General features: G+C 36.2%; 2 protein-coding genes across 2 annotated transcripts in view; one reads left to right on the top strand and one right to left on the bottom strand.

Annotated features, from left to right (window-relative positions):
* The window catches only part of LOC109825502 (abscisic acid 8'-hydroxylase 1-like), a 10,174-nt gene extending 2,593 nt beyond the window's left edge, over positions 1–7,581 (bottom strand). Inside the window, 2 exon segments of the mRNA XM_020392357.1 lie at positions 1–287; positions 7,568–7,581. The exon segment at positions 1–287 is cut by the window's left edge and continues 22 nt beyond it. Coding sequence (XP_020247946.1) covers positions 1–287; positions 7,568–7,581 — 301 coding nt within the window.
* Positions 13,840–20,871, top strand: part of LOC109825133 (multiple RNA-binding domain-containing protein 1) — a 13,821-nt gene continuing 6,789 nt past the window's right edge. Inside the window, exons 1-6 of the mRNA XM_020391868.1 lie at positions 13,840–14,092; positions 14,569–14,684; positions 14,774–14,881; positions 15,170–15,284; positions 19,360–20,078; positions 20,186–20,317. Of these exons, the coding sequence (XP_020247457.1) occupies positions 14,018–14,092; positions 14,569–14,684; positions 14,774–14,881; positions 15,170–15,284; positions 19,360–20,078; positions 20,186–20,317 (1,265 nt within the window). The 5' untranslated portion in view covers positions 13,840–14,017. The remainder of the gene's footprint in view (positions 14,093–14,568; positions 14,685–14,773; positions 14,882–15,169; positions 15,285–19,359; positions 20,079–20,185; positions 20,318–20,871) is intronic.

Below are 20,871 nucleotides of genomic sequence, written 5' to 3'. Positions count from 1 at the left end.
CCTGCCGGCCCAACATCCGCTCTTTGCTCGCCGGGAAAGTGGGCCTGAACAAGTGGGCCTTGGTTACAAGCACGAACCTCGCGGCCTGCGGGCTTGAGACCATTACGCACGGGCAGCCCAGTATGTGGGTTTTGAATATCGGGCCGTATTTTTTGTGTTTGAGGGACAAGAAGGCGTTTGGGTCCTTGGAGTAGAGTTGGTAGGTTTCGCCTATGTAGGGGAGGCCCATTGAGCCCGGAGGGAGCGGCGGCGGGCTTCGTGCCCTCGGATTTGGGCTTGGGCTCTTTCTTGTGGAGAGAGTGCGGATGAGGAAGAGGAGGAGAGTGAGGAAGAGGAGCATTAATGAAATCATGTTTGGAGAGAGAAACAGAGGGTGTGTATTTGGATTCTGTGTTTGTTGAGAGGAGAAGGGGTTTATATAGAGAATGAGAGGGCTGAGAGAGTAAATATATATGTTATATATTATATTATATATTTATATATTATTATAGATGGGATACATTCAAGGGATGTGAGTAATAGATCTCCAGATCAGCTATATAATATGAGCACAGATTATGATAGATGCGAACGTAAAGTGATAGAGGGAGAGGGAGAAGGAGGAAGAAGTTCTTGTTTTTGTTTTCTACTTGTGTTAATATAAAATATAAACCGGCATGAACGGATATTTCTTCGAGGTCCCTTGAGTGTTTTGTTTCGAATTTTGTTGTGTCCTTGCATTGTTTTTTTTTTAAATTTGGGAAAATTGCATATTTATGAAATAACACTCTTGTTGTGAGAAGAAGGTATATATGTCTCGTTTGGTGCGCGGGATTGGAGTCAAGTGAGAATGGAAAGAATGTAGGAATAGAATGGAATAGATGTGAGAATGGAATGTGCATTCGCATTCTCATGTGAATAATCGGAAATTATTTGTTTATTTTTGTTCCCACTTAAGTGGGAATATCAATTCATTATCAAATGGTTGGGAATAACAATTCCCACATAAAGTGAGAATTGATAAGAAATGAGAATAATAATTCTAGCGTTTAAAAATACATCGTGTTTGGTACACATGAATAAAGAGTTGGAATTGCATTCCATTCCCACTTATTCTCGCGTACCAAACGAGGCGCTAGTGTATTTGGTCCACTTAACATGACAAGGGAGTAACTGAATCAGTGTCAAGTTTTGAGAATAATTGTATCTAAGGTTGTTGCTTTCGGACCAGCTATCATAACCAATGAATCCGGTCCATTGAGAAGTTCTCATGTTATCTGCAATATTACAAAAATAAATTTTGAGATGAATCAATAATTGATAATACGTACATTTTAAAATCCAGGGGGTTAGAATAAATTATTTAGAGTTAAGGGCCTTGGAAGTATTTCTTTGTTTATTTTTAAAAAAAAATAATAGGAAAGAAGATAATATGTGGAGCAAAATTAGCCACGTGCACGTATAAATGACACGTAGTAGATGAGTAGGGTTTGAGTGCGAATTGGGGTTTGTTTGTTTGTCTCTTTGGTTCCTGCCAATAAAAGATGACGTCGTCGTCGCATGCGTTTATGTAAGTCAAATATACATTATTTTCCTTTAAAAAATTATATATATATTTCTGTAAAAGTGTTTTTTTGTCCTTTCGGGGCCATTGGATTTGGAGTTAGCACCTGGCTTTGAATTCTAGGGATCTAAATCTAAACACGGACCAAATTCATAGAGGATTGCGATTACAAAGCAAAACTAAGTTCGCTTTTCAAGAACAAACTCTCAAATATTTTTGGAAAGAACATTACGTGCATGACTCATTGAAATAAATTATCAATTTTTTTTTCCTTTTTACGTGATAAAAAGGTATATATACAAAGACCTAGTAAACATAAGCTAGCGAAGATTGAGAAAACACATCCATCTTTATTAATTGGTGGTAAAGCACCAAATATTTTTAGTCTCTTTTCTTACAATCAAATTCTCAACAATATTCACGTGAACTCCTTTCCAGAGTGTGTGCTCGAATAACCTTCTCAGTATTTGAAAATTCTTATAATATAGCACTATGTGGCAAAATCTTATTTATGCAATTTCAAATTGTACACCCTCACCTCTTTACTCAGACCGCAGAGCTGTTGATGTAGAACACATAACATACACGTTTATGTCAAAGTGGAACAGTCGCAAGCCCAAATGCGGGTCTGGTCGAAGAAAATAACTAGTTTCGAAGAAACGGTCGTAACTTTCAAACCGTACGTCGGAATTGGACGAATTATATATGAAAATCGACTATCTCGACAAGACGGAACCATCCAAACCTATCCCTTTGGGTTTGGTTTGCGTTTTTCATTTCGCCAAATTCCTTACGATTTGAGAGATATTTACACTTTTGTCCGTTTTTTACTATTTTTAGTAATATTTTAAGAGTCTGTTTTGTTTAGGAAACAAATCCGATTTAATCTCAGATTTGACCGGTGGACTTTCCTAGTAATAAGGAGTCTTTTTAGGAGTTTTAATATTTTAGGAATTCTTTTACTATTTTTGGTAGAGTTTGAGTCCTTGTAGGAGTCTTGTTTCTTTCTTCTATTTAAGAAGAGTCTTGTAAACCCTAGAGGCAGACTTTTGACTAATAAAATTTTGTTTTTTCCTCAATATTTCTTCGTGGATTCGAAGATTTTTCTTGGTGGATTCCGAGGCTACTATTTCCGCACTGCGTCAGCTGTGAGCAACAATACATAAGAAATGTTATCAACAATAAGCAATTCTCCAAGCTAAAGCTTATATATCTCCCATTTTCAAGCAAAAAAAAGGTCACGACAAAAATAGAAAAATGTTTGCCCTCTAGCTATAGTTATCATATGCGGGGGGGGGCACCATGCCATAGTCAGCAAGTAAATTGTCTATTGCTACAATTTTTTTACAACGTAATGTCTACTTTTAGGGGTTGTTTTGTTTGTCTTGACAAGAGGAAAATGATCGGCAAACACATTCTAAAAGAGTTTTCCCCGTGTAGTTTCCATTTTCATTTTTTAGTTCATCAAAGGGGAAGAGAGAGAGAGAGAGAGAGAGAAACATAGGCTCCAAAAAGAGCTCTTTTATCCTTAAAATCAATAGGCTTGTTTCTGAGCTCAGAAATCGAAATGGACTGAAGAACTAGGAAAATTTGACAAGCGTATTTCTTTTCCTAGAATTACTTTTTCAAGAAACTAACCAAACAGCTCCATATCAATATAGGATTAATTTTGATTTAACTGATAGCTAGACATTAACCGCATGTACATCCAACCAATTTAGAGATTCATATATATAAATCTTTGTCAACACCCCCGAAGTCAAAATGACATAATAAGAGCACATAATGTAATTTATTTAGGGAGGTCTGCCCTCGCCCACATTATTAAAGGGAGCAAATCCAGACCTAGGGCAGACGTGTCGACCCCTCACGGGGAGTTGACATTCTTCAATGTTCTAGCCCATGTTATGATATCTTCGATGTTGACTTTGGACCTCGAGTTATGATATGTTGATGCATTAGAACACACAATTGCGTATTATATAATAGTTTTTTTTTCAACACTAAATGTCTAATGCCATGTTTGGATGGAGGGTAGAGAGGGGGAGGGGAAGAGAAATACAGCTTTCACCCTGTTTGGGAGTTTTTGTAAGGAGGGTAGAGAGGAGGAAGGAAGGGAAACGGAGGGTAAAATTGCTTGGTTTTATTTGGGCGGTAGAGAAGGGTAAAGGAGGGTAAAAGATGTAATGACATTCTTACTCCCCATCAAAACAAATAAAAGGGCTGATGTATTATACTATTATATGTATAAGGTCATTTGTGTAAATTTACATATATTTCATTCTCTTCCCTTTCCTTTATTATTACTCCCAAACAAGTTATATTAATTTCACATTCATTCACCTTACTCAACTCCCAAACAACATATTACAATTCTCTTCCCTTTCCTTCCATTCCCTTCCCTTTGTTTACCTTTCCTTCCCTTCCCTTAACACACCATAAAACAACCTCACGCTTGGTGTCGTAAGCATCTTATTATTAGTGCATTAATTAAACTAATTAATGTTGCATATTCTTCTGCTTAATATTCTAATTGGAAGAAAATATCATGTCATTCGTTTGCACGTATAGAACCTGATTAATTTTTAATCTTTAGATCTTGAAAATGGTTTTTTGCTCAACAGTTGGATAATGAATTTTTGAGATAAATTATATAATTGGCCAGTCAAAAGACCTTGAAAACACTAGTTTTAGTAGTACGTTATCTCTTAAGTATTGCAAAATTATAACAAATTAAATATTTCCGGTTCTGGTCCCACAAGTTGCGGAAAATGCCTTACCCAAATCCAATAATAAGCGACACTTGTCCTTGAGTTAATATTTTATCGGCTGATGCAAATGCTCGTGATATTTTACAAATCCAAAGAGCTCTATAATGAGCTAGTGAAGTTTACCTCTAGCTCGAGCTTAGGGTTATATTGTTATAATTAAGTGTTGACTGTTGTGCGCGTCGCGGAAGTGTGACAACCAAACGGGCGTGCTTCGAGAACCAAATCAAACAAACGTCGAGATAAAGGCCAAACAAATCAAAACAACGGCACAAATCCAAGCACAATAGTTTTACGTGGTTCGGCAATTCAATTGCCTACGTCCACGTGGCAAGAAGGAGATGAGGTTTTCACTAATAGAGAGAGAGAGAGAGAGTACAAACTGAGATTACAAATCACTCGAAGGAACAAACTAATCTCACCAACAAGCTCTTAATCTCTCCAAACAAAACCCTAAACAAATAGCTCAGAAAATACCTCTTTTCTGTGCTCCAAATATCCCCAATTTGCTTCTCTTAAATTCTCTCTTCCAATTGCTCTATATATATAGAAATCCTAAAATCATAAACATACTAGGAATTCTAAACCAAAACCAAATCAAATTAGGAATCCTAATAACCTATTATCAAAATAGATTAGGAATCCTAATAATCTCATGTTACCAAAGTAGACTAGGAATCCTAATAACCTCATATTACTAAAATAGATTAGGAGTTCTCTATCCAACAATTCTTCACCTCGGCGAAGTTTTCCCAAAACTGAGCCGACACCGACCAAACCAAATGCCTCACTTGTTGCGTCCAGTACGCCACGGCAACGGACTCATGACAACGGAGGGAGTACGAACACTCACCCAAATGTCGGTATCTACTCACCAAATCGGCTGCATCAAAACTGACTGCCTACGTATCCTCTTGCCCAAGGAATCAAGCCTTCACGTAGTTCACCCAAATGGTCTCTAAAAGCCTTAATCCACTAGAAGAGTTCGCAACTCTTCTCCAATATCACGATCAAGTCCGCAGCTGATAGCACCTCTAATGGCTTCAAACTGAACTAATCCAAACATCTCCACCTGAGATGAACCAATGGCTATATCCAGACTACATCCATCAGCTGTACTCGAATCAATCAACCTATCATCTGCATCCAAATCAACACGATTCCAAATCTGTGTCACATCAGCTGGAAACCCAAATGATGCAGTATGATCTGGAGTTTCCACCTAACGTGTAGTAGCATCACTCTCCACCCGCTGCGATGTCCCAAAGATCTGATCACCACTCTCCACTTACTGAGAGTCAAACGTGACATGCCTGCTCAGAACAAAGTCAATACCTGATAATCAAACACGCCTCTGAATCCCAAATGTCCTATTGGATCAAATCTCACATCCACGATGTGACCAAGTGCTGGGTAGCCAAACATCCGACGCAACCTAAAATCTGAAGTAGCTCCACCAGATCTCATATCTATACATGCAGTAGTCGGCAACCTATACATGAGACGGACCAAACATGTCGTAGCCTGCACACCAATGCCAATGCTCGACATCAAACGCCGATCCTCCTCCAGAAAGGAACAACTGCCCAAATCTGCCATCTCGCCTTGTCGCCTCAAAGTTTCAACACCAATGAAGTGTCTCAAACTACCATGAGCTCGGTACAAATACAGTAGGCCCCTCTTGTACCTCCTTCTACAACCAGAATGAAGCACCTTCACCTTACTCCCAATACACTTCTTCAACTGTTGTTGACTACTAGGACTTCAAAACCAACGGGATTTGGTTGCAACCCACAAATGCCTAGTATAATCCCCAATATAGGATACCAAATTACCTTCCAATGATGCCTCCTTGGAAGGCCCCTAAATGCCTGAATGAACACCAAATAGAAGACCCTTCAATCATCAAATAGAAGTGCCAAACTCCACCTCGGTCTTCTTGCTCATACCAACGTGCTCAAAAGGACTTCAATATGCAGGTCAAGGGCACTTCTCAATAATCCAATGCACCGTATCAATAAACAAATTACCCAGCTTTAAATCCTTCTATCTCGACCAACTATCTCAAAGCACCAACAAATAAAGAATAGATCCAAACTGATAAAGAAGAGAATTTTACCTCCAAATGAAACCCTAACAAGAGTCTCCAAATGATCTCACCCCGCACGACGGCAACAAGATCCACAAATAGGAAAAATCTCACATTTATCTCCAAACGAAGCCCTCGAAGAGCCTCCAAAGCGATTTACTCCTCCAAATAACCCAAGCACCAACAAACCAATGCGGAATAAATGAAGAATAGATCCAAACTAAAATAGATAGAGTCTTTACCAAAAAGATCCCACTTTTCTCACCAAACGAAGCCCTAGTCGAACTTTCAAATTGATCTACTCCTCAAAATAGCCCAAGCGTAGCCCGAGCTCTGATACCAATTGTTGTGCGCGTCGCGGAAGTGTGACAACCAAACTAGCGTGCTTCGAGAACCAAATCAAACAAACGTCGAGATAAAGGCCAAACAAATCAAAACAATGGCACAAATCCAAGCACAATAGTTTTACGTGGTTCGGCAATTGCCTACGTCCACGTGGCAAGAAGGAGATGAGGTTTTCACTAATAGAGAGAGAGTACAAACTGAGATTACAAATCACTCGAAGGAACAAACTAATCTCACCAACAAGCTCTTAATCTCTCCAAACAAAACCCTAAACAAATAGCTCAGAAAATACATCTTTTCTGTGCTCCAAATATCCCCAATTTTTCTTCTCCACCAAATTCTCTCTTCCAATTGTTCCATATATATAGAAAACCTAAAATCATAAACATACTAGGAATTCTAAACCAAAACCAAATCAAATTAGGAATCCTAATAACCTATTACCAAAATAGATTAGGAATCCTAATAATCTCATGTTACCAATGTAGACTAGGAATCCTAATAACCTCATGTTACCAAAATAGATTAGGAATTCCCTATCCAACATTGACTAATTAAATCTCTCTTTGATTTCGCCTTTCATTACTCAAATCAGATCTCATGTAGCCTTCGTCGAGGAGCAAACATGTGATCTCGGAAAATCACGAAGAAGCAGACGAGTCTTAACTTGCTCCTTAACTACTCATTTTGTCCCTTCATATCCCCTAAATTATTATTTTTAGTCTCAGCTTACCCCCTAAACTATTTAATTAGTTTCTTATTACCTCTTTAACTATTTTGAGTCTTACATTACCTCCTCTTGAGCTATCACTTCAGACTTACCTTACCCCTGGCATTATCACTTTATTCATTTAAAACAACCTAAAATTAATATAAGCGACGTGGTAATTAATTATTATTAGTATCAAAAGCGATAGTTTAAGGGGTAACAATGCATGAACTTAATAGTTCAGGAGATAAGATGACACCGAAAATAGGTCAGGACTAGCAATAAATGCATTTAATAGATCACAGTGTAAGGTGAAACTAAAAAAAAGTTTAGGGAGTATGACTTTTACTTTGGAAATTTTGTAGATCACCCCCACCCCTAACCAACATTTTATTTTCACAAAACTGGCAAAATGTTAAGGCGTCTCGCACATAACCCCGAAATTAACTTCCTTTTTTATTCAAGTAAAAGATATTCAATTATCCAAAATAGTATTATCAAGTCTAACATGTGATCATGTGCCTTGGCGTGACTAGAAAAGATGAAAAATACCCTTATATCTTCAAAAAGTCATCCATTAATTATCCTTGAATTCCATTAGATTTACGACAATCTTCAAAAGACATGGCAGCTTTGCCAAGCAGAGGCGGGTTTTTTTTTTGGGTTGGGGGGTTGGAGCGGGTGAATTGCGTTAAAACCCTTGTAAACTACAATTTCCCCCTCTACATTTAAACAATTTGCACTCCGATACTCATATAACCAATAGCACATTGCATTTCACCCATTCGAAACTTACTAGTCCTGACACTAAAAACCCAAAAGCTAAAAACTCAATCAGTCAGGCAAAATAGAGTGCACTTTCATCGGATGCTACAGTTTTACAATATTATATTCTAAGTTTTAGGTAAACAAATGCTTATCATATGCGCCCCTAGGGGGTTATTGGTTGGCACATTTTGGGGGATAATAGGATAATTTTGGGGATTCTATTTCAAAGTATTATTCATTGGGACAAGAAAACAAGGATAATACATTTTTGTGTTATTGTTTTTTTGAAACACTAGTAAAGATAATTACACCACTTGGGATAAAATTACCCCACTTATATACAAAAATTTTGTCCCAATAGTAAAAATTTACCCCATCCTCCATATTGGAATAATGTTGTTCCACTTTGAAGACAATTGAGATAATTTTAAAATATTTTTGTATTACTTAACTAATACATGCTAATTATATTATAAATATATGACATGATATATAAAATATAACATATATTAATATTTTAATAACATAATTTAATAACATATATTAATAATATTATGTAATATATTATTATATAATATGAATTAGTACATTATATCATATGATACTATATTATAATATATTAAATTAAATAACATATTATTAAAGTATTATATTAAATATATTATTCATATAATTGATATTATATTATATTAATTATTATATATAGTATAGCATGCTAATATAATACAATATAATAATTAAATAATAGTAATTTGTAAGTGTAGTACAAAATATTATATTTTAATATAAAGTAAAATAATATTTATATTATAATAATATACTAAACGAATTGGATAAGTTAATTTAGAAGTAATTAATAGATAAATTTATTTTTTAATAAGGTGCCACATCATCAATTATCCCACATGAATTGTCAAATCAAAGGCTCAAATTATCCCATTATCCCACTTTATCACACTCAAAATATCCCAAAGGAGTAAAATTGTTCCATTGGAACAATTTTCCTACTTGGCCCCGATTTGTCCCGACCAATAACCCCCTCTAAGAAAATCATCTGGATCCGCCACTGTTCACAAGCATGAGTTAATCAAACTATACACCCTACAGAAAAATGTGTCGGTTTCTCCTTCGGTCATAGACAATGGGCATAACTTTCATATCAAGTTTTTGTCTCGCCCCTCCACATGTACTCCACTTGTTCATCTCTAGTTTATTGAGCATTTCAAGTTCCTCTTCTTCTCCTCTCAGTTTTTGCCTTTTTTAGGAAGCATGCGCTTTCTACGCCTATATATATCTTTTGCTATTGCCAGCGTAGGGGTCGTAGGGGTGGACCGGGTGGTGCTTAGTCTTCATGAACTGGCCTCATCCCCTAAATAGAGTATGTAACAAATTATTTTTTTTGCGTGCCAAGTTTGTTGAGCACTGAAATATCCTCAACACACGTAGCCTAAAAAGGCTCAACTAGAATATTTGAACTTTGCGACCACGAGTGCATGGGTATGATTCCAGCCCATTCATAAATCGCCATCCGCAATCTTAACGAGGCAGTAGAAGCGTGCACAAGTTGCTAGTTAACTAGTTACAGGTGTTGATCGAAGTAGCTGCATAAAGGTTATTATGTATACAAAATAAAATACTGTTGACGTAGAACACACGACCAACATGTTTATGTCGAAGCGGGACAATCGCATGCCCAAACGCGGACCCGGTCGAGGAAAATAACTTGCTGCGAAGAACAACGGGTCATAACTTTCAAACATTAAGTTGGAATTGGATAGATTATATATGAAAAGCGCGTATTTTTTCGAGACGGGGCCGACCAAACCTATCCGAAGTTTGGTTTGCCGCCGTCCGTTTAGCCAAATTCCCTCCGGTTTGAGAGATATCAGTGGTTTTGTCAGTTTTTACTATTTTTGGTAATGTTTTAGGAGTCTGTTTTGATTAGGAAACGAATATGGTTTGATCCCAAATTTGACTGAATTACTTCCCTAATCTTAAGGAGTCTTTTTAGGGTTTTGTTATTTCTATTTTTGATAAAGTTTGAGTCATAGTAGGAGTCTGATTTCTTTTCTATTTAAGTAGAGTTAAGCCCTAGAGGCATATCTTTTCATCAATAAAATTTCTCTTTCCAATATTTTCTTCGTGGATTCGAAGATCATTCTTTGTGGATTCAGAGAACCTCCTTGGTGGATTCTAAGATTATCACTTCCGCGCTGCCTCAAAACGTCAAGTAACTTTCAGCGTCTTGTTGTAAACCCCCGAAAACTTCTAAAATCTCACTAAACCCCACTAACCATTGGAATTGCACCCAAAAAAAAAAGACCGAGTAAGTTTTTGCATTTTGTGCCAAAAAAAAGAACCTACATTGCTCATAAATTGGTTGTTACATATAAGAAGCTAAATCCCGAAGGACAAAGAAATAGCTCACTATACAGAAACTAAAAAAAAAAAAAAACGTAACCTTTAAACTAGCTCCCTACACGCACACAGTAGTCGCATCATCGGAAACATTAGTCCACAGGCAGCAAGCAACCGTATGTACATCAAAACACATATTTTTAACACTTACGGGAGTTTTTTTCTTTTTCTTTTTTGTTGCAATTCCAACAGTTATTGGAGTTTTAGTGTGTTCTTAGTAGTTCTTCGGAGGTTGCTGTTAATTTCTTAATTTCATGTTTGTTGTTTTAAATTTTGAAATGTCAGTAATTTTCATGTGCATTTTGGTAATCATTTGAATTCATCTATGTTGTTTGTAAGTTTTTAAATTTTAGAATTTCAGGTGCTTGTTTGTAATTTGAACTTTTGAAGATGTTTCTATACTTTTTGAGATATAGAGATGTTAACCGTAAATTTTAAATTCTTCACAAACTGTTATTAATTTCTTGATTTTATGTTTGTTGTTTTAAGTTTTTAGACGTCGGGATAGTTTTTATAATTTTAAACTTTTCAAGGTATTTTTTGCAAATTTAAAACTTTTTAGGTTTTTTTACAATACCCTAAAGTTATTTTATATATTTTATTAATATATATATTTTTTTAAAAAATTTGTTAAGCTCTAGATAATAGTTCATGTAGGATTAGGATATGAGATAATTATGATTAGGATAAATTAAGATATAAATAAAATATTTAAAATAGTAAAAGGTAATATTGACCATAGAAAGATTTTCCTGAACTCGTACTTTTAAAAAGAAGTATGATATGATATGATATATATATAAACAAAATTTCTAAATAATGATACAACATTCGTTCTGGAAAACGACAATAGTAAAGATTTAAGATTGCCTACATAGTCATTTTCTCACTTCCTTAATTGTTTTCATTCAAATTCGCTCTATCTATATTCCACTGTTTTCAAGAGTTAAAATATATGAATTAAGCTGTTTGAGCATACCCAAGGAATTTTTTGGCTCGTCGCCATAGAATAAACTGAGTAGCGCCTAAACAACTCATCTATATATCTTTTTATATTTCATCTTATTCAATAATTTGTGTGACCTGACCTGGCAAAGAGCAGCTGCAGTTCTTATCCCCTCCATCCTACACAACACTACGGTGTGGGGTTAACACAGCTTTCCGGCCGTACACCCGTAAGCTTGTGAAAGTACTGTTCTACCCTTGCATCAGCCAGTTTTGGACAGGACACGCGCTGCTACGGCATGGAATTAGCTATTGGGAAGCCGGGCAGGGTGGAAGATGCCGGCCGTGGCGGTGACAGCACGCTTGCCTGACGTTCTTCTGTTGTTTTATTGATTAATAAGTCAGCTACTTCTGAATTTACTTATATACTACTGTGCCCACCGTGCAAAGCACGGGCCTATTTTTTTTCCGCAACAATAATTCTTTTTTTAAATGTTACAGTTTTTTTGTGAACACCACAGTATTCTATTTTTGCAACTACAATAAATTACTGTAGCATCACTGTAATATTAGTAGTGAATATTTGGATCCTTCTCTAAGTATAGATGAGTAGATTCATCCATTTATAATTTCAGAATCAAATTATGATATATTTAAAACTGAATTACCTCGGTCGTAACATTGAATATGACCAAAATTGAGGGTTATAAAGTTTTAAAATTAGCGTCAGAGTGTCACGGGGAGTGAAATTCTCATGTTTGGAGAAACAGAAGATTACTTAAGGTCGCATAAGCGCAAAGTAGGGGAAACTATACCTATATTCTCAACAACCATAAGTTTTTATATTTAGAAATCGAAACTAGTAGAGAATTGTTCACAAATAGATCGTCGCATTCGCAGGCGCCACTTTTGTCGCCGCTAGAAGGCGCATTCTGAGCCTATATAACTTGAGAGAGAGAATCACATAAGTAGTCATTGCCCGTTGGGCCAATGGGGAAGAAGTAGCCGTTGTAATATATTATACTTATATATACTTATATACTAAGAGAGAGAGTATACACACACACGCATATTATACATATATAAGAGAGAGTATACTTATATAAGAGGGAGTATATATATATAAGATAGAGTATACTTATATATACATATATACTAAGAGAGTGAGAGTATATATATATACACACATATATAAGAGAGTGTATACTTATATATACTTATATAAGAGAGAGTATACATATATAAGAGAGAGTATACTTATATATACATATATACTAAGAGAGAGAGTACACACACACACACACATATTATACATATATAAGAGAGAGTATACTTATATAAGAGGGAGTATACATAGAGAGAGAGTATATATATATACACACATATATTATACATATATAAGAGAGAGTATACTTATATATACATATATACTAAGAGAGAGAGAGTATATAATATTTACACTACATACATTATACTTATATAAAGAGAGTATACTTATATACTAAGAGAGAGTATATATATACACACATATTATACATATATAGAAATATATTATATATACATATATTATATATATACATATTTATACATATATAAAAATATATTATATATACATATATTATACATATTATATATATTTATATATACATATATAATACATATAAAAAATAAAAAAAAATAAAAAAAAATAAAAAACACTATTCCGGGCCGGCCGGCACCAAAGAAGCGGCGGCGGGCCGCCGGAGCTCGGACTTGGCCCGGGTTTCTGGGCTGAGCGGCCCGCGGCCGCGCCGGCCCGGCCGGCGGGTTTTTTGGACACCCCTAGCCGTACCCAACTCCAACGCTGCCTTTCGAATCGACGAATTTAAAGAACAGGAGGAGCCCAAATAAAAATTAAAACTTCAGCCTTAATCCAATAATAACATCCGGCCCATTAAACTCCCGACCCGCACCCGACCCACACAAAGACGTTTCTGAAAACTCCAGGGAGTGTTTGGACACCAGTGTGTTTTTTCTGTTTCTATTTCTTTTTTTAAAAAAAACAATGAAACATGTTTGGGAAATGGGGTGTTTTTTTGGGCTGTCTTTTTTTGGGCTGTCTTTTTTTTGGGCTGTCTTTTTTTGGGCTGTCTTTTTTTTTGGGCGGTCTTTTTTTGGGCTGTCCCTTTACAAATCTCAAAGTATACACGCTTTTCTCAAAACACCCGTTTAATTTCTCCCCAAACCAACACGTCGTCCCCGCCGCCACTTCGATTCGTCGCCTCGTCGTCGCCGTGCCGCCTCGCCATCGCCGCTGCCACCTCGTCGTCGACAAGTCTGAACCCAGGTTAGATCGCCGCCGCGTCTCGTGACCACGCCGTCGCCGTGTCCCCCTAGTGCTACCGCCGTCGCCGTCGATGCTTGTCCTGCTATGGAACCCATCTGTTTAGGGAATGAGGATTTTGCAGGTTGGTGCAGCCAATTTTGAGGCAAAACTCCAGCCTCATCTACTTTGGACCCTTGATCAGGTGAGGATTTTGCTTTGCCTGTTCTGTGAAGAAGCAAGGATCTAAGTTTCTTTCTCATTTGTGATAATTGATTACACTAATTGAAACCCTTCATCACGAGGGCATATGTGATGTGATGGAAATTATTACAAATATGAATAAACATCTGAAATAAAATTAGAAATCCACTCTGTGCAAGGTGTCAATTACAAGTTCATTTTTGTCAAGTTGTAGTAGTACAATAGTTCTCTTAATCTTGGTTTTCCAGTGGACACCAGAACCATATGTTAGACATTTGATATTTACTCTAGAATTTTATCTCTTGTTTGTGTCTAATGTCTATTCTTCATCCTTTTTCCGTTTTGAAAACTTTTACAATGGTGTTTTCAAACACTTTAGGAGAAAAAACACAACACCAGTATGTTTTTTTTGAAAAACACTACAAAAACAAACACCTTGGAAGCCAAACTAAAATGGACTCGGTCTCTCTTCAGTAGGAACCCAACGCGCGAACCCATCGCCGGAGAGCAGCTGCTGCCGCTGCCGCCGCTTATCCTCACCGTCGCCGTGGACTTCATAATTTCGGAAAAGCGCCTAAAAAGCTTTCAGATATGTTAGTTGTCCACCACAACTTGTGATCTTTTGTTCTTTCTACTCTTTCATCTGTTATAATTACAGTTCTTTTTTTTTGGCGATGGTTAGGTCTCGAATCTGCGTGAAGAATCTCCCAAAGTATGCCAATGAAGATCGTATCAGAGATTTCTTCTCTCGTAAAGGAGAGATTACTGATGCCAAGCTCATGAGAACAAAGTAAGTTTTAGGGTTTTTCGTAGAAACCACATTATATTTTGGGTCAATTTACGTAAACCACCTCTTTTGTTGATGCTCGGCAAGCTTTCCATGTGAGATTAAGTGAGGATATTGTTGGAATTTCATGAAAATGTTAGTAGCGAAGTGGGGTCAGATCGTTAATTGGAAATATAAGGTGATTTATGTAAATTGACCCTAAAGTTTTTTGCAGGAAAAAACCCTAAGTTTTATAAAGAAACCATGGTTATTGTAATTTTTTAGTTTAGTTGATGGTTTTGTTTGGTTTAGAGATGGGAAGAGCAGGCAATTTGCTTTCGTAGGGTTTCGGACAGAGCAGGAGGCTGAAGAGGCTTTGAAGTTCTACAATAATTCTTATATGGATACTTGCAGGCTTACATGTGAGGTATTATAAAAAAATTATTTATAGTATTTTTTTATGGCGAGAAAAGTTCTCTTAGTAATTTAGACTGCGGAATAGAATATTTCTTTTGGTTATTAAAAATGGTTCTATATATTTGAGTGTAGTAGGTTAACTAATAGATTATATTCTTATTTCTTATTTTAAAAGAAATTCTAGATTATGCATAATAATTCTATTATGCACGCATTTGAGTTAGGCGAGAGTAATAGAATAAAGGTAATTTTTTATTCTGCTTTATTTGACCTGTTCAGTTATTCTGATTAAATTGCATGGCAAATTGTATAACTTGTACACATAATTTCCCTCGTATCAATTATCTTCCTCTTATACAAATAAAAGTTGCATTCTTTTTCTTGGAATAGTTAATATTGAAAGTACCCTAGAGAAGGGGTGAATAGGGTAATTGCTAATCTAATCCGATACTAATGTCAAATTAAAACTTATTAACTAATTATCGTAACAATATGATATACAATGATAATGTGTGCAAGGATAAACAAGAAGCAAATATGCAATATAAACAATGAGCACAAAATATAAGAGTAATATACGCCAATGCCAAACACAAACACAAGAGTATGATCACGGAGTTCGTTCTAACACTCGACCTACGTCTCCGCTCCTCACCTCGAGAAGATACTCCACTATCACAAAAAATCTACACAATCGGTTTTTCAAAGCTCACCGAAAACTTTTACAATCCACATGTTGTCAATCCCACAATACACTCCTCTTAACTCTTAAGTGTTGGCCTACCCGTGTCACCTTCCTCAAGTGCTTGGAATTACTACTTCTCCCTAGGCTTTTACAACCAAGCCACTCCTCTTAGAATTAACCCCGGTCTCTCTCAACCACTCCTCTAAGTGTCATTGTGTATTACAATGTGTTTCACAATAAGTGCAAATAAAATGATTTGTTCTCTAACAAAGATGAGAACAAAATTTAAGCTCACTCAATGAATCATACCCACAACCCGAATATACTATATGTGAAAAACTTAAGCTCAAATGGTTATGCGTGAAACAATAAGTAAAAACGAAATTAAACTCAAATAATTCTAGCTTATGAAAGAGAATCAAAATATATAAATGCTAGAAATTGAGTTTAGAAAATTTTTCTAAAAACAAAGAGATATAAATGTAGTGATTTGAGGTTGAACGTCTCAAAACCAAATTCACGATCATTCTCTTTGTGAAACTTTCTTCACATAAACAAACACTCAAAACGTGGAAACAAACTGGTGCAAACTCTTGTTAAAAACCCTTAAAATACTTAGCCCAAGAAATAAGTCTTCAGGGGTATTTATAACCTCTCAAAGAAAAACTGCCAAAATTAGTCGTTACACAGAAACAGTACTATCGGTCGACTGATGGAGTTCATCGGTTGACTGATGAACTAGTCGTTGGCTGTGCAGGAAAATTAGCACTTAATCGGTTGACTGGTTGAACTCATCGATCGACTGACTTGAACCGATCGGTCAACTGAATTGCCTGAGAAAATAGACGCTGAAAAATTTGCACTGGCAAGTCGACTGATGAAGGAACATCGGTCGACTGATGCATTGTTATCGGTCGACCGATACATGTAATTTGGTCGACTGATGACTGACATTCTAGATACTAATTTTTCCAGAAAAGCTGACTTTCTAAATTCAATTAAAAATAATAAAACAATTCCAATAATAGTAAGATTTGGGAAATATTTATATATGTGATAATAAACACGTTAGAGAAGAAACTACTAAAATAGCATTTCCCATTTATGAAAACTCATCATTTTGCAAAACATTCACAAAATATGAACTTGTTAAAACTTGATTTTTATGAAATTCTTTAAAATAAGTTTTGAGATTCTTTTTAGTGGATTGATAGACCTTAGAAAATATATAAAACAGTATTGTTTAGTCTATAATCTGAAAACACGATATTTTCTCAAAAATGAAGCAATGTGCATGTGTATGATTTTGAGCTTTAAGCATAAGCACATAAAGTATAAAACTAAACTTAAGACACTATACCAAGGCTTGATATGCATGAAGCTCGATCTTGAATTTTTGACTTGAATTGCGACGGCTTCTCTCCAATATCCTTCCAACCTTATTGATATCATCGTTGGTGTGCAATTTCCAAATATTAACATGGATACATGTTGGAGGAAAAAACACAAGCCACTAGAAAACAAGATTAGAAATTGTTTGTTAATCATCAAAACAAGATTAGACAATAGGCTCATAAACGTGAGACCTAACAAAATATAATGTAGCTCTTCTACATTCTTGTAGATTCCCTCATTGGTTCAGAAATTATTAATCATACTTGTTATATATTTGTAATGCAAAAAGTTGAAGAAAGTCACATGGGAAGTGTTAGTAAACGAAGCGCAGCTTCCTTATACATTAGCTAGCTGCCATATTGACCTTGTATTTCGACCAATTATCAGTATTACGAATTTCTAAAACTCTGGTAATGTGGTTAGGGTCCCATTTTACCTCAAATGAGCATTTACTTTCTTGCAATAGGGCCTGATGTTTGCCCAATAAGATTTGTGCTCTTTAGTTGAAATTTGTTGGTCTTAACTGGAATCCTCCTTAACAATGTCCATAGTCCACATGTGCAGCTATTGTTGGGTGTTCTTCGTAGAATTTGACAACTTGTTCAGTTTCTATTGAAACCAGTAGCACATGGTGATATAGGTTTGGTTGGCACTTATATTTTTATTCTCCATTCATGAAGCCACATTCGTTAAACATATGACTTTTTACCTCATGAAGAGGATGCCATAAAAAGGTTTAGGTCTCCAGTGGAGAATAAATGCCTAGGAAAATTCTTCCTGAATCTTACTACATTGCCAACTACATTAAGCATCATCTAGTGAAGAACAGCCTATGGTCCTGTATGGACTCTGGCTTGTCCCAGTTTATACCAATGCATTCTGGTGAGTGCAATGCTTTGTGCTTTTGGAAGTATAAAGGCTATCCTTGGAGATGGTATGCTGGACATACCTTGGGTTGAGCACAACTCATGGTCAGTGAGTTTTCAGTTGTTAATGCAAGTTTAATGACCCTCTTCAGATGCTGGATTTCGGCGGTGCGATGTGCTTTGGTTTTTGTGCATTACAGATTAAATGTAAGGAAGTGATTTTGTTGAGATCATATCTAAATAAGGTGAGAGCTGAGTGTGGCAATGACAGAGTTTCATCAATACTTGGACTATTGTTGTAGCTATTTCTGCTTGTGGTAGTTTGGATATTCTTCCCCATGGTCTACTTTATTGTTTACCATCTGTTGTAACGCAGTAAATTTCTCACAGATTACTCCTCCAATCAAAGGGAGTGAATAAGGGCAATTGGGCCTCCAAGAAATCCGCTAATGGCTGGAATTCATCATCTTCCCCTAACGTGCACTCTGATCAGCTCGTTAGGTGGTGCTGGGATGATCCTCGGGGTTGGGGGTTTCGTTACGCCTTCTGATGCCTAAATCAGAATCTCTCCATAATAGTAGCAGAACAATAAAAGCAGAAGAAGCCTTAATAAAGTTAGATTAAAGAAGATTACCACTGTTCATGTTTTTTTTATAGAGGTGCGTACGGTCCGGATGATGTCTGAAACTCATGTGATGAATCCAAATTAATTAGAGCTGCCATTCGCAGATTGTTGTCTCCTTTTCTTTGGGAGGAATTGGCGGTTATGTTTTTGGCACGTGGAGGGTTGGATGATTGTGATGAAATAATCTGAGAGTTTGGGTGAGTTTGCTCCTCACATGTTTGTCACCTAGACAGCACGTGACACTAGGCTATTTTTTACGGTATAACGCCATTTTTAGTTGATGAATTAGTTAAATATTTTTTATTTAAATGGGTTTTATTTTCATACTCGTATTATAATTACTTACATGATCAAACATACTTTTTCTCAAAACAAAATGTACTGAAACCTTTTGGTACTTCCATTATCATAGAGCAAAATTCCGGAGAATTTACAAGTGTATCTACATATTGAAACATTTTTAGCAGAGTCTATGAAAGAAATGCACGCTGTAAATTATTTCTACTTATTACAGGTTGCTCGTAAAGTTGGTGATCCTAATATTCCTCGCCCATGGAGTCGATATTCTGCCAAGGAAGAGAACTCCTCAAATCAAAGCAAGAAAAACTTGGTTGGGGATAAATCTCAAAACTTGCAAAAAGGCCTCCCTCTTTCCAAGAATGAGGCAAAAAACTCCCAGAACAGTGAGAATAATGATCCTCAACTTCAAGAGTTTCTACAAGTTATGCAGCCACGTGCAAAATCAAAGATTTGGGCGGATGATACTTTAAGGACTGCTCAACTTGACAAAGGTGGCAAAGCTAATGAGGAAGGACGCCTTTCCAAGAGTAAGAAAAAGCAAAGCATTAATGAAAATGAATTTCCTCAGGAAACTTCATCAAGTCCTGCACTTAAAGGATGCTCTGAAACTAATCTAATAAAACAAGCAGATGAAACTGTTCGTGATGATGACATTTCTGACATGGATTATTTTAAAAGTCGGGTTAAGAAGGAGTGGTCAGATTCTGAAACTGATGACGAGGGGCTTGCTGGTACAAAGAGCCAGGACACTGAGCTTGAATCTGAAGCTAACCCTTCTAAAATGGAGGAAGCTCAGACTCATGGAGGAATTAATCATGATGAGGAGGACAAGAACGAAAATCCTAATGAGAATCCTATGACGCTTACTAGAGATGACAAGAATGATTTTGATACCGGTCGTCTATTTATCCGCAATCTTCCGTACACCGCAAAGTATGAAAATACTCCCTTATAACTTCAACTTAGTTGAATTTTTTTCAAAAAGAAAATGATTGCTTTTTGTAATAATTTTAACTGAAATTATTTTCTGTTTAACCCAGTGAAGATGAGTTGCTCGAGCTCTTTAGCCAGTTTGGTGATGTTTCACAAGTCCACCTTGTAGTCGACAAGGATACAAAACGATCTAAAGGCATAGGATATGTGCTTTTCAAGCTTCCTGAATGCGCAGTCAGGTAGTAATGAGTTTGAAAAGTTATTATTTTGTCATGTTAATTAAAAAAACACAGATCTGCATTAAGTTTAAGCTTCCAACTTTTATATTACTTGAAGCAAATTGAAGCATGTCCCGTGTATCTTTATCCCGATCATGTTAGTGGATCTCTTTTATGGGCAATTTTTTACTTTTCAGGTTGAGTTACAACACTGGTTCAAACCTTGCTTTGTATTTGTGACAAATGTCATGTGCATATGAAGTTAGATGCAACATGTAGTGATTACACGGGGGAATAAAAGATCAGCAAAAGTAATTTTTGCAGTGATTGCACGGGAATAAAAGATTAGTAAAAGTACTTGTCATAGAAATAAATTCCATCAAGGATTAAGCATTGACCATATAAGATAGTGAGTATATGCTTGGTATCAAACGCAAAGTTGGTGTTGGGTAGTGATGTGGCCGCTTCTCATCCATACATTTAAGGTGTCTACTTAAAAATGGTCCCCACTTATTTACTCACCCATTGAATGAGTGGCTGAGAAGTGGCCACCTCACTACCAAGCATTCCCATAT

This window comes from Asparagus officinalis, chromosome 10, assembly GCF_001876935.1.
Source record: "Asparagus officinalis chromosome 10, Aspof.V1, whole genome shotgun sequence".
NCBI classification, from domain to species: domain Eukaryota; kingdom Viridiplantae; phylum Streptophyta; class Magnoliopsida; order Asparagales; family Asparagaceae; genus Asparagus; species Asparagus officinalis.
Note: the sequence above shows the minus strand (reverse complement) of the source record. Positions and strands in the feature narration are given on the sequence as shown.